General features: G+C 44.0%; 1 protein-coding gene across 2 annotated transcripts in view; it reads left to right on the top strand.

Moving 5' to 3' along the window:
• Nucleotides 1-7,063, top strand: part of KHSRP (KH-type splicing regulatory protein) — a 59,620-nt gene extending 52,557 nt beyond the window's left edge. For both annotated transcript variants that reach the window (XM_089656137.1, XM_089656136.1), the window contains one exon: nt 6,418-7,063. In XM_089656137.1, the coding sequence (XP_089512263.1) occupies nt 6,418-6,426 (9 nt within the window). In that variant the 3' untranslated portion in view covers nt 6,427-7,063. The remainder of the gene's footprint in view (nt 1-6,417) is intronic.
• Nucleotides 7,064-13,748: the final 6,685 nt, after the last annotated feature.

Below are 13,748 nucleotides of genomic sequence, written 5' to 3' on the forward strand. Positions count from 1 at the left end.
TCCCCTGCAAAACAGGGAATAAAATCTAGCAGATTGCCTAGTAAAAACTGTACACAAAATCGCTGATTACGCACACAGTTAACTCTTTGCCCTAGATGTTTAACACCTTCCCAGCCAGTGTCATTAATACAGTGACGGTGTATATTTTTAGCACTGATCACTCTATTAGTGTCACTGGTTCCCACAAAGTGTCAGACTGTTTGCCGCAATATCGCAGTTCCGCTATAAGTTGCTGATCGCTGCCATTACCAGTATAAGAAAACAAATTCCAATATATACAAGTTTGTAGATGCTATAACTTTTTAGCAAAAATGTAGCAAAATAAATTTTGGCCTTAAGTTATGAAGAAATTTTATTTTTTTTTAAATTTATTTTTTTGTTTTTTATTATTGGATGTTTTATAGCAGAAAGGGTATTTGTTTTGGGTTTTTTTTTCCGGTTTTTATAGTGCAAAAAATAAAAACCCTGTGGTGATCAAATACCATCAAACGAAAGCTCTATTTGGGGGGAAAAAAATTATATAAATTCTGTACAGCGCTGCATGACCATGCAATTGTCAGATAAAATAACGCAGAGCCGTATCGAAAAAAATGGCCTGGTCACGAAGGAGGGAGGTGGGGGGAGGGTAAATCTTCTAGAGGCCAAGTGGTTAAATGTGGATAGACATTCTGAAGCTGCATATATTTGATTTTTTAACCCCTTCCCGCCAGCACCTCCTGGCCCTTTAAGAGTTTCAGAAGCCGGGAGGTGGGGTTTAGGGATCATGTGACCGCCGTGACACGTCATCACGGCAGTCACATGATCGGGAAAGGTCCCGATCGAAAGAGCAGACTGAGACCTCTCCGTGAGTACCGGATGTGTGCTGGGAGCGCGCAGGGTGTGCTCTGTCAGCACATATGTTTTTGTTAATTGCACGCAAATGTGCGGCCGCTTGGCGTCTAGGCCCAGACACCGGGAGAACGCACATTTGTGTGCGGCCGGCGTGAAGAGGTTAAACACATTTTGACTACACAAGGCCTTACACTGGCATCCCTGTGTTTATCATAATGGCTGCTTTTACGTTTGGGTGTCTTTATCAGCAGTAAGTTTTGGGAAAAGATAATATGGCCATTATGGGGGTTTTACTGTCTGACACTTTGCTCTGACATGGAAAATACAAGTAAATCACAAATTAATCCTAAGAAGTAAGGCTGCAGTACTGTAATAGATTGCGGGGACTCCTTTTTACAGATGCCCAGTGATCTATCAATGTGCGATTTGTTGATCCCAGAATGAAGCGTCTCCAACTTTATTCCAGTCACAATTAGGCTTGTGCCTCAGAATACTTTGTTTTCATTCATTAGAATTGTGGATTTGTATTTTTCCTCTTTTTTTTTATTTCTCTATTTTAAAGCAGAACTAAAGTCGCCAAGTGTGCTTCCTCCCTAGCGATCTAAAGTCCGCGAAGACTGCAAGCAGGCAGGTGTATATTGCAGAAGACGCATCACATCTCTTCTGCAGTATCCTGCCTGCTCGGAAGTTTTCTAATGTTGCCCTCAGTTCTGTTTTAAGCCTGGGTACTTGAGCATTACACTTTTTAGATCAGATTTTCACAGCCAGGGTTCCTCCAAAGGTTGATAGGTGTTCCATGAGCAGTTTCTGCCTGCCAGGTAAGTTTCTACTGACACCATCAACCTTTTATAGCTATATGTAAGGCTGTAATTTTTTCCAGTTTCCACAAGAATAAGGAGCATTCTTCTCACTGACCATCACACTAATGTACCATGAGTTGTAGTTATTAGTAGGGCTTCCCTGAGACTGGAAAGTTGTTTCAAGGGTTCCTCTGTGTTGAAAATGTTGAGAGGCTGCTTTAGATGAAAGGTCTGGGAGTGGTCATTTGAAATCTGTGGGGCAGAGATTTGGGAGGTATCTGAAATATCGGGGGGCGCAGGGAGTAAAAGCAGTCATCTAAAGTCTGAGAGGCAGTGTCATCTGAATTCTGTGGGGTGAAGGGAGTAATGGGGGGGCATCTGAAATGTGACTTTGTCAACTGAGATACTAAGGTAGGTCAGGCAACGGCCTGGCAAGCAACAGTTGGATGTATAGTTAGGTCCATATATATTGGGACACGGGCACAATTTTAGTTTTTTTTCAGGTGTTTACCCAAACATATTCAAGCTATAGTTATATAATGGATATGGGCTGAAAGTGCACACTCAGGTTTAATTTGAGGGTATGTACATCCAAATTGGAGGAAAGGTTTAGGAATTACAGCTCTTAAGAGTAGCCATCCCCCCTTTTTCAAGGGACCAAAAGTAATTGGACAATTGAATCAAAAGCTGTTTCATGGCCGGGTGTGGGCTACTCCATTATTTCTTCATCAATTAAGCAGGTAAAAGGTCTGGAGTTTATTATAAGAGAGGTATTTGCATTTGGAATCTATTGCTATGAACCTACATCATGCGTTCAAAGGAGCTGTCCTTGCAAGTGAAACAGGCCATTGTAAGGCTTCAAAAATGAAACCATTCGATCAGAGAGATAGCAGCAACATTAGGAGTGGCCAAATCAACAGTTTTGTACATTCTAAGGAAAGAACGCACTGGTGAGCTCAGCAACATAAAAAGGCATGGACGTCCACAGAAGACAACAGTGGTGGATGACCGCAGGATCCTCTCTATGGTAAAGACAAACCCATTCACAACATCCAGACAAGTGAAGGACACTCTCCAGGAAGTGGGCATATGATTGCTCTCGTGAAGTCTTCTCTTGATTGTAGAATTTGGCAAATACAGAGGGTTCAATACAAGTTGCAGACCATAGGTCCGAAGAATAGAAAAGCCAGATTAGACTTTGCCAAAAAAAATCTAAAAAAAAGCCAGACCAGTTCTGGAAAAGCATTCTTTGTATGGATGAAACTAAGATTAATCTGTACCAGAATGATGGGAATAAAAAAGTGTGGAGAAAGCTTGGAACAGCTCATGATCCAAAGCACACAATGTCCTCTGTAAAACATGGTGGAGGCAGTGTGATGGCATGGGCATGCATGGCTTCCAGTGGCACTGGGTCATTGGTGTTTATTGATGATGTGACAGAAGCAGCTGGATGAATTCTGCAGTGTTTACAGATATACTGTCAGCCCAGATTCAGCCAAATGCAGCAACGTTGATTGGACGGCGCTTCACAGTACAGATGGACAATGATCCAAAACACACTGCAAAAGCAACCCAGGAGCTTTTGAAGGAAAAGAAGTGGAATATTCTGCAATGGCCGAATCAATCACCTGATCTCAACCCAATTGAGCATGCTTTTCACTTGCTGAAGGCAAAACTAAAGGCAGAAAGACCCACAAACAACAACTGAAGACATCTGCAGTCAGAGCCTGGCAAAGCATCAGAAAGGAGGAAACCCAGTCTTTGGTAATGCCCATGGGTTCCAGACTTCAGGCAAAGCATCGGAAAGGAGGAAACCCAGTCTTTGGTAATGTCCATGGGTTGCAGACGTCAGGCAGTCATTGCCAGTAAAGGACTCTCAACAAATTATTAAAAATGAACATTTTATTTATGATTATATGAATTTGTCCAATTACTTTTGGTCCCTTGAAAAAGGGGGGATGGCTACTCTTAAGAGCTGTAATTCCTAAACCCTTCCTCCAGTTTGGATGTACATACCCTCAAATTAAACCTGAGAGTGTGCACTTTCAGCCCATATCCATTATAGAACTATAGCTTGAATATGTTTTGGTACATACCAAAAAAAAAAAGTGAAATTGTGCCTGTGTCCAACTATATATGGACCTAACAGTAGATGACTCTAAGCTCTGGTTTCGGCATATCACTTGGTTTACTGTTTTCCACAGAACTTTATTGAAATGCCTTGAGTGGCATTTCAGTACACATCTACTCACCACAGTGGCATTGTAAAGCAGTGGGTCACTTTGCATCCTGCTGTGCTGTAAAAAGTACTGCATGCTTTTTTTTTTTTTTTTTTTCTTCTTCACACCACACAGTGTGTGAACTGACCATTATAAGCATGGCATTTTGACGTGTATATGCTAAATTAAAAAAAAAAAAAAAAAAAAAAGTGAGCGCTTGGAGATCTGGGAGCAGCTAGCACATATGGTGAACCCACCCCATAATCAAATACATATAAATCAAAAAGTGCTGTGCTATAAGACCATGTATACAAATGTGTCTGCCTTTAAAACCAAATAACAAATGACCTCTAGATAATATACCAGTGATATCAATATTCATGAATTATCATGTACATTAGAGATCAATAGCTTCCAGGGTCAATGCAAAAATAAGGCGAACTGAAAAAAGCAGGTGCACAGTGAAAGTAGTGACTGTGCAAACAGTCCGTTTGAACTAAAGTCCGCAGTGTAGTGAAACCACATCCAACTTTGAAAAGGTCATCTGTGAAATCCTCCAATATGCACTCACCAGAAGGAAGGTCAAAACCGCTTCAAAAAATGACACTCCAAGCCTTTCAGTACTCCTCATCTTAGGGCTGGTTAGGAACCATCAAAAACGTACCCTGTAAAGAGAGCTGCTAACGGAAGCTGCGGAATCCAATGTACACAGTCTGGCCAGGCGCACCGAGTGCGGGGGAGACCGCAGCTTCCATTTCTAGTGCGGCCCACATGAGGCATGAATGAGCCTTTTTAAAGTTGAGATCTTAAAGCGGATCTACACCTCATCTGAGCACCACAAGCCAAAAACGCCGTTTCATTAATTTTTAATTTTCAAAGCAAACTCGCCCATCCATGTCTCCAGGCTTTATTTTGCTGAGAAATCACTTAGAAAACCACCCTCTAGCACTTCTGGCCGATGCCATCTTGAGTATGGGAATATGAATCGTGTAGCATCTACTTCCTGGAACCCATCTGCCATTAGCTCAGGCATGCAGGCAAGAGGGTGAGTTTAGCTGAGAAAACCTGTCCTCTTCTGAAGATTGCTGGGATGTATGACATCATTTGCCTAGGCCTGGAAACTAGGAAGAAACTGAAGAAATGTACAAAAAAAAAAAACTTTAAAAAAAGTAAATATAGCATACCGTATTTTTTGCTCCATAAGACGATCCTGACCATAAGACGCACCTAGGTTTTAGAGGAGGAAAACAAAGAAAATTCTGAACCAATGGACTGCAGACATAGTACAGGGGATGACCAGAGACTGCATACATGGTACAGGGGATGACCAGAGACTGCGGACACGGTACAGGAGATGACCAGAGACTGCGGACACGGTACAAGGGATGACCAGAGACTGCGGACACGGTACAGGGGATGACCAGAGACTGCGGACACGGTACAGGGGATGACCAGAGACTGCGGACACGGTACAGGGGATGACCAGAGATTGCGGACCTTTGGGGAGGGAGGGGGAGCGGGTATCTGAATTTGACAGGTACCCACTTCCGCGGAGTTGTCCTCCCTTTAGTGTGCGCATGCACGAGAAGCGCTGCACTTTGTGATTGGTCCGGTGTCTTCTGGGACCTGTCATGTGTCCCAGAAGACTCCATACCATTCACAAAGCGCAGCGCTTCTCGCGCATGCGCAGTGGCCACCTGACTGTCAGTCGAGTGCCCACACTAAAGAAGCCGGCGCGGGAAGACTACAGCGCTGGACCGAGGAACAGGTAAGTTTCTACTGCAGAGAAGAGCTGAGCGGCTGGTCCGGTACTCTGACATGGCGGCGGTGGGAATACCGGACCGGCCGCTCCGTAAGACGCACTGACATTCTCCCCCCTTTTTGGGGGGGGGAGTGCGTCTTATGGAGTGAAAAATACGGTACTTTCCTATCGATTTGCTTCTGATAGCAACATACAAATTAAAACTAGTCCATGTTGATTGAGAGAATGAAGTTCCACTTTAAAAGCAACCCATACTAGTCTGTTATGGCTGACTTTGTAGTGACAATCTCTTCAAGGATACTCTTGTCATGGAAGGCATGACTCCTGATGGACATGCTTGTTTGGAATTACTGAATGAAACTGAAGCCAGAGGATCAAAATGGTGTGTGTTGTAAATAAACTGATCTTGTGGGTCTAGGGCAGCCATTTTTGTACATTGTGTATACAGGCTTGGTTTCTTGTTAGTTTCACAAACTATGATTTAGGTAAAATATTTACAGTAATGATTTCAGGTTTTCCCACCTCAAAGCAGAAAATTATTTTGTAATGACCAACAGTGCTCAGAACCGCTGGGTTGTCTGAAATGTGGCAGCTTGTTTCCGAAAAGTGGGACAGCGCACACACAAGCAGCCGTGTTTCAGAAATCTGAAGCAGCGGATTTCCAAGGTGATGGCCGAGAAATAGGCCATGTGGTGGATTTGAGCAGAACAGTTGGATATGCGTACCTGTTCTTTTCTGGCCAAATGTGGAACCTGCTGACCATAACATGTAGATTAATGTAACGCTGCCTTGTGTTCTTTTACAGACCCAGTGAATGTCACTTTCCGTCACTCGTTGCCAGTCTGGAGATGACAGCCTCTGCTGCTGACCTCAATGAGGGGAGAAGCTGTTTAAAAAGTCCTCTAGTTGTATTTTATTTTTATTTTTGTTTTGTTTTTTTTTGTTTTGTTTTTTTTAGTTTCTTCCCCCTTCGTCCCTCCTTCCTCTCCCAGTTTTGTTTCCCATCTACAAAACGCAATGTAATCCTGGCCATTTGGAGGCCGTTTAGTGAGGGCTGGGTGTAGAACTTAGGACTAATCTGAGATCTTGCCCTTCACTTCTCACCACCCAAAAAAAAAAAAAAAAAAAAAAAAAAACACGGTTTTATTCACAGGAACAGCCTGTGAGTAATTAATTTTTATTTTGTTTTTCTTTTTTATGTAAAAGGATGACTTCCCTTTGTCCCTGTGCTTTTAGTTGGTTGAACATTCCCTGTCGACACCCCCCATGCTGTCTGCTGGGCTCCCCATCTGCAGCCGGGGCCTCGTGAAGTACGCCGGTCACTCCCAGACCTGGGAGGAAGGGGAGGGGGGTTGTGATGTGTTCGTCTTTTCAGAGACATGAAAACTGTACGCTGAGTTTTTACTTTTTATTGCCTGTTTTTAACTTCACAATAAACAATGACAAAACTCTCCCGACTACTCTCTCTCCTCTGTTCCTTGTCTTTCTCTCTTGTCCAATTGTTCTGTTTTGCTCTTTTTTTATTTTATTTTATTATTTCTGTTTTGTCTGTGAGAGATGTCTGTTCAAAGAAAAAAAGTCTCATGATGAATTATGTGATGTGTGTTTGGAAACTTTAGGGAGTCACAATAAAACTGTGAACAAAAATGGTCTAGTCTCATTTGCATATTGAATTTGGAGAAAATAATGTGGGGGAGAAAGTAAGATTTAGAAGACATTTGCAGTTGCCTAGCACTCCCTGACTAGCACTGCTGGTACATGAAGGCTGGTGCCACATAAACTGATAAATACCACTCTCTCCAGTGTCCTGAAGTTGGCCCTCCAGTAAGGTCCTACTCTCACTGGGTATGTGCAGGAAATGGAGAGGTAGAAGAAGGGGAGGAGTGACAGTTGAATCTAGCTAGATCTTAAGGGGTCTGGTTATCTTTGATATCCTGAGTTCAGTTTTAAAGCCTTGTTAGCCCACACAAGTTATTTTCAAAGACCTTCGTGTCTCTTCAAGCCCAAGGTGTGATGTGCTGCCCACTGAAGCTCAGGAGTTGGGGTGCTGGCGCCCTGTTATTCAGAAGTGCAGACGCGTATAGAAGATTTGGGACGCCACTCACTCAGCTGTTCCAGTGGCCACTTTTCTGATGCATTTCACCCTACCAAAGGCTTAGAACGCAAAGTATACGTACATTTTTCTCCAATACGTTCCTTCCTGAGCCTCCTTAAGTCTTTTTTTTCTCTTTTTAAATTTTTTTTTAATTCTTAATCATATATTGCACAACGTAGGGGTTGCTGCTCCTTCATGACTAGGCTTATGCCGCCACCACCTGCCATGTAAATGGACTCTGGGCAAAAAAGGCTGGCTTCTGCACCCTGTCAGTTTGAGTTCTGAGATCTGGTCTTTCTACTCTTACAGGGGCACATTTCTCCAGTTCCTTTAAGAATTTTCAGCGGCCATCTCAGACTTTCGCAAACAGCTCTCCAGGAATTCTTCCTGGGTTGGAAAACGTGGCATGCAAACTTGGGCGCTCTTCTTCCCTTCTGTGGGGGGATCAACCTTTGGGATGAAAATGTGGAAGAAGAAGCTGGTGAAAATTGCAAATCCTTTCAGGAAAAGTTGCAGAGACAGGAGTTACTTTTTGGCAGATACAGTCAGAACTAATTTTAAAGCTGCCACCTCCAGAATCAACTTCTCTGAAGGTCACCAGGGTTGGCTTCCAGTGGCTGTTAAAATTTCCCAAATCTCTTGCTGTGTGCCTTCATTTGCAAACATTTTTATATGCCAATTGGGGCTTATCCAGACAGGTGGTTGTTTTTTTTTTTTTTCCCCTCGAAGAAAGGGTTGCTCAGAAATACCTGTAGACCCAGGTATTTCCTATCCAAACAAGATCCTGACACTTGTGGTGGATGATGTTTTGGTCTTTAAGGATGATGTGGATAGGAGGTTACAAAGTCCTCCTTTGGTGCATACACTTCTGCAGTGGCTGGGAGTATGCCATGCACTCAGTGTGGGCAAAACACATAAGGGAACCTGAATCCTGCTCTTGGACAATTCCTTGAACTTCCCAGTGGATGCCTTGCAAGATTCCATTAAGCAACACTCTAGATGGAGCATTGTCGCCTCTCATGAGGGGAATCCGGTGGCTCATATGCTGGTCTGATGGCCTTATGTGTTTTTGAGAGAGCATTTTTCCCTGAAGAAGGCAAGCTGACTTCAAAAGCAAGGGCCTTTGAATCCTAAAAAGCAGTCCTTTTGTTTAGCCACAGTCCCTGGGCTCCAAGTAGAACCTACTTCCCAGTTCTAGGTGTACCAAAATGAGATCCTGAAGCCCTCCATGTCTGGTGACGCGTCGTCTTTCTAGTGGGTAAGGGAATGCTTATTGGCCTTCTTGGCTCTTTGGACTTGGGACATCAGATGAATGGGTCCACAGTGCGGTGACAATTGGTTACAAGCTGGGATTCTGCAGCTTTTCCTGTTAGTGCTGAAATAATTCTTTGCAACCTTTCCAGTGCTGAAAAAAATTCAATGAGGCTCCAGTCTTTGGGGTTTAATCATGATTGAACAGAAAACAAGAAACTTCTGCCTTTTCAGTACAAACCTTTTTATGGTATCATAGCCAAACAGGCATTTGGACATCAAGGGTCTCAGGAAATTCCAGAGTACAAAAACTCGAGGTGGAATCTGCCCAGATTGCTTCACTTTAGCAGGGGGACTTCTTGGCATCTCTGCATGTTAAGGATGCCTTCCAGCACATCACAATCTTTCAGCCTGGACAAAGATTTCTAAGGTTTGCTGTGGAGGATCACCACTACTAGTTTGTGGCATTACCATTCTGTCTGTCCACTGCTCCTAAGGTATTTAGCAAGAGCTGGACTCTGGTTTTGAAGACCTGTTGTAGGGTGCCTTGACAACCTGCTTCTTTGATTGGAATTGGCTCAGAGCTTGATGCCTAATATACACTATATAGCTAAAAGTATTGAGAAACCCTCCCAGATCATTGGATTCAGGTGTTCCAATCACCTCCATGGACACAGGTGTATAAAACTAAGCACCTAGGCATGCAGACTGCTTCTACAAACATTTGTGAAAGAATGCAGTCAATAGCTAAAGACCTCAACTTCCGGCCTTCAGATTAGCACAACGGTGCTTGGAGAGCTTCATGGAATGGGTTTTCATGGCTGAGCAGCTGCATCCAAGCCTTGCATTGCCAAGTGCAATGCAAAGCATCGGATGCAGTGGTGTAAAGCACTCTGCCACTGGACTCTAGAGCAGTGAAGTGTTCTCTGGAGTGGCAAATCGTGCTTCTCTGGCAATCTGATGGATGTGTCTGGGTTTGGCGGTTGCTAGGAGAACGGTACTTGCCTGACTGCATTGTGTAAAGTTTGGTAGAAGGGATTATGGTGTGGGGTTATTTTTTAGGGGTTGGGCTTGGCCCCTTAGTTCCAAGTCTTAAGGCATGAGCATACAAGACATTTTGAACAATTTTATGTTCCCAACTTTCTGGGAACAGTTTGGGGATGGCCCCGTCCTGTTAAAACATGACTGCCCACCAGTGCACAAAGCAAGATCTATAAAGACATGGAGGAGCGAGTTTGGGGTGGAGGAACTTGACTGGCCTGCAGAGTCCTGACCTCAACTCGATAGAACACCTTTGGGATGAATTAAGAGTGGAGACTGTGAGCCAGGCCTTCTCGTCCGACATCAGTGCCTGACCTCACAAATGTGCTTCTGGAAGAATGGTCAAACCTTCCCATAGACACCCTCCTAAACCTTGTGGACGGCCTTCCCAGAAGAGTTGAAGGTGTTATAGCTGCAAAGGGCGTTGCCAACTCAATATTGAACCCTACGGACTAAGACTGGGATGCCACTAAAGTTCATGTGCGTGGAAAGGCAGGCGTCCCAGTATTTTTAGCAAAATAGTGTATATTAGACGGTGCAGCTCCTGGAGCAGTTTGGTTGCATACTGGATCTCCAAAAATATACTTTGGTCCAGATGCAGTATGTAATACTTGGGCCTAGTCAGAGGCTGACTAGCAACTACAACCCAGCGGCTCATGGTGCAGCGAGTCGGCACCCATCCCATGCTGAAGCTCAGCTCCAGGTACTCTGCTCACTGGGTGGCTCAGGCTGGATAGCGCCTGTTGGTTGAACTGGCCATCTAGGGGCTGCAGCGGGGGCTTTTTTTTAAACTCCATTTCACCAAGAAACCTTTAGTCTAGGTTTACACCTATGTGTTTGTTTTCGTTTGTGTTTTGCACAAATGCACAGCAGTCCATTTTAACATGAGTTCACATCTGCATTTTTTGGAAAGGGTCAGGGACTTTTTTAAACGCAAAAGTTGTGTTTTTGGTTCAATAGACTTCAATAGAGACGCTGCAGAAATGCATGTAGTACGGTTTTTATGTGTTTTGATCTGCCCAGGAACGGGGCCTCAAACAGCACTGCAGAAATGGATCAAATGCAAACTACACATGTGTGAACCTAGACATAGGGAAGGAAAAAGGAAAGAAAAAAAACCCCATACATCAGAGTATTCACAGGAGGGGGGGGGACTTCACTAGCAGGAGATGGATGGATCATCAGGCACCACCTTTCCTCTTGTAGCTGCTGGGCTTCAATTTTCCCGCCCACACATCTGGGAGGCACAACATTGGGGAGTGTGGGTGGGCAGATACAAGAGGAGAGAACAGCAGGAGGAGCAGAACCAGTTCTCTCCTGTCCATTTGAGGGGGAAGGGGGAATTGACAATGCTGGTTTTGGGCTGTGAGAGAGACTCAGCTCAGTGACTTGCATCCACTGGGGAGCAGTCTGTGTCCCCCACAGTGGCATCAGAGCAGCCCAGGGGGCAATTGCCACCCTGGCCTAGCCCTAAACACTGCTCAATCCAAGGAGTTCTTTCCATGGGAAAAGTCTTTCCTTTCTCCAGTAGAGGCCCTGATGCTTGTGGAAAATCTCTAATTTGCTTCTGCATGGGGGGAGGAGGGAGGTGGTCTCTGCCTTCAGTGTGGTTGCTTAAGCCCAGTTGCGGGCTGGGAGTTGCAACTCAACATTTTGTCAGCCTGGGACAAGAGTCCACAATCCTGGATCTGCTTATGTATCTGAGTCCAAAGGCCAGGTTGACTGTAGAGTGGCAAATGTTGCAAAAGTATTCATACCCTAAATGTAAAGGATGACAGAGGATAGTCTGGGTTCAGACAGACAAACTGGGTGGTTCAGAAAGCATGGGAAGTGGAGGAGAGCAGTCAACATGTAGTCATGACAAAGACGAAACCCTGCGTACTGTGAAGTACTAAAAAAAAAAGAAATTACAGGTAAGCCAGGTGTCCTAATTTTAAAACTGATATCATTACATTTTACGTAAAGTGCATGTATACCTAGTTCCTGGGGAGGATGGATCAGGCATGGTCCTAAGTTAGATCTTTTTTGCCTCCTGTGTCCCTGAACAAACTATAAACCCCATGGGACCTACTGTAGATACTAGTGGGTGGGTTATGTGCCTTGCTAAGTGTGTTTGGGCTTATGCAGACCATGGGTCGAATTCCAAACAAATTTTCTTTAGACAATCGGAACTTTCATACGTTTTGTAATCCAATGGTGCCACCATTGATTTTGAAATTCAACCAACCAAGCCTTCAATTTCTCATTGGTATAGAAAAGAATTTTTGTGGTCAAGAATTTTCTTTTTCTTTCCAGGTCACAGCTTTATGTTTCTTGCACGATTCTCCCATCATTGATTCAAAATTTTTTTTCCAAAAAAATTTCCAACATGCCCAATCACTCAAATTGGATGGTCATGCAAAAATCGGCCGTTTTCTGTGCGAAATTTGAATGAAAATTCTTAGAAAAGATTTTCGAAAGAAAATTCTTTTGGAAATTGAACCGCGTATGGCCGGCTTTACTCCCTAGTCTCTGCCCACATTAATGTTAATTGGCTATTCCAGTCATTGTTGAGTAGAGTCAGCCAACTGGGTCCTACCACTGTTGAGCAGTAATGTAGTTATGTCTGTCAGGCTGATGGGGGACAAAAAAAAAAAAAAAGTAAAACCCCAGAGGAGCATTTACTCAGCTAGCGGTCCACCCCCGGAAAGGAGAGGCCATAGCAGCCTCTGGTCTACTGAACAGGAAGAAAGGGTCAGTGAGCCCTGGAAAGAAGGGAAATTCAATGGTTGCAGTCACATTTGAGTAACTTGTATCTTGAAGCTCAACATCTCAAAAATGTGCAAACTTAACAAAATGATTTTTCTCTCTGGTGCTTGTTCTCACCTGATCACTTGAATAGGACCATATTATTATACAGGATTTATATATTATTATTATACAGGATTTATATAGCGCCAACAGTTTGCTCAGAGCTTTACAATATAACGGGAGACAATACAGTTCAATACAAGAGGGTTAGGAGGGCCCTGATCCTTGGAGCTTACAATCTAAGAGGGAGGAGCTAGTGGTACAAAAGGTAATTGTGGGGGATGGACTGGTAGGAGGAGTAGAAGATTCCATGATTAGCTGAGGGCAGGATAGGCTTCCCTGATATAATAATTTCCTCTGGCCACTGAAATGAATGAACGCTCAATCACTAAACGCGCCTAGGGTTAACATGCGCTTAGAGCATTTTTTCTGCCGAAACGCTGATGCTCCTGCACACACTGGCTGTGGTTTTTTTTTTGCCTGGCTGCATTCCTTTTCATTTTTAGGCTTTCTTATACTTTCACCTGGTGATCTGGCTCGTCAGTTTGTTGTTTTTCAACAGAAAAGCTCTCTTGCAGTGACAGGGATGGGACAAACCAATTACCACTGACCAAGGGGGGGGGGGGGGGGTGCCTACAATGATCAGCTTGTATTTATGCAAAACCTTTATCTCAAAAGAATTTAAAAAAAAACTGCTGTAACTAATTACAAAGCATGAGCCAGGGTTTGGCTCCGATTTGTTAGTGTATCTAAATCTGCTAGTCCATCTAACATGTTCCCCCTAGGGGCAGACTGACAATTCATGGGGCCCCCAGGCAATAGGGGATCATGGGGCCCCTGTGTCCTTACCCAAACTCAAAAAAGCCTATGAAAAAGGTACCAGGGGCATCTCATGGGGCCCCCTACTGACCCCGGGCAGTGCCTGAGTTTCCAAATGGTCAGTCTGCCCCTGCCCCCCC

Source organism: Staurois parvus, unplaced genomic scaffold, assembly GCF_062004578.1.
Source record: "Staurois parvus isolate SC_StPar_1 unplaced genomic scaffold, SC_StPar_1.0 ptg000887l, whole genome shotgun sequence".
In the NCBI taxonomy this organism is placed as follows: Eukaryota; Metazoa; Chordata; class Amphibia; order Anura; family Ranidae; genus Staurois; species Staurois parvus.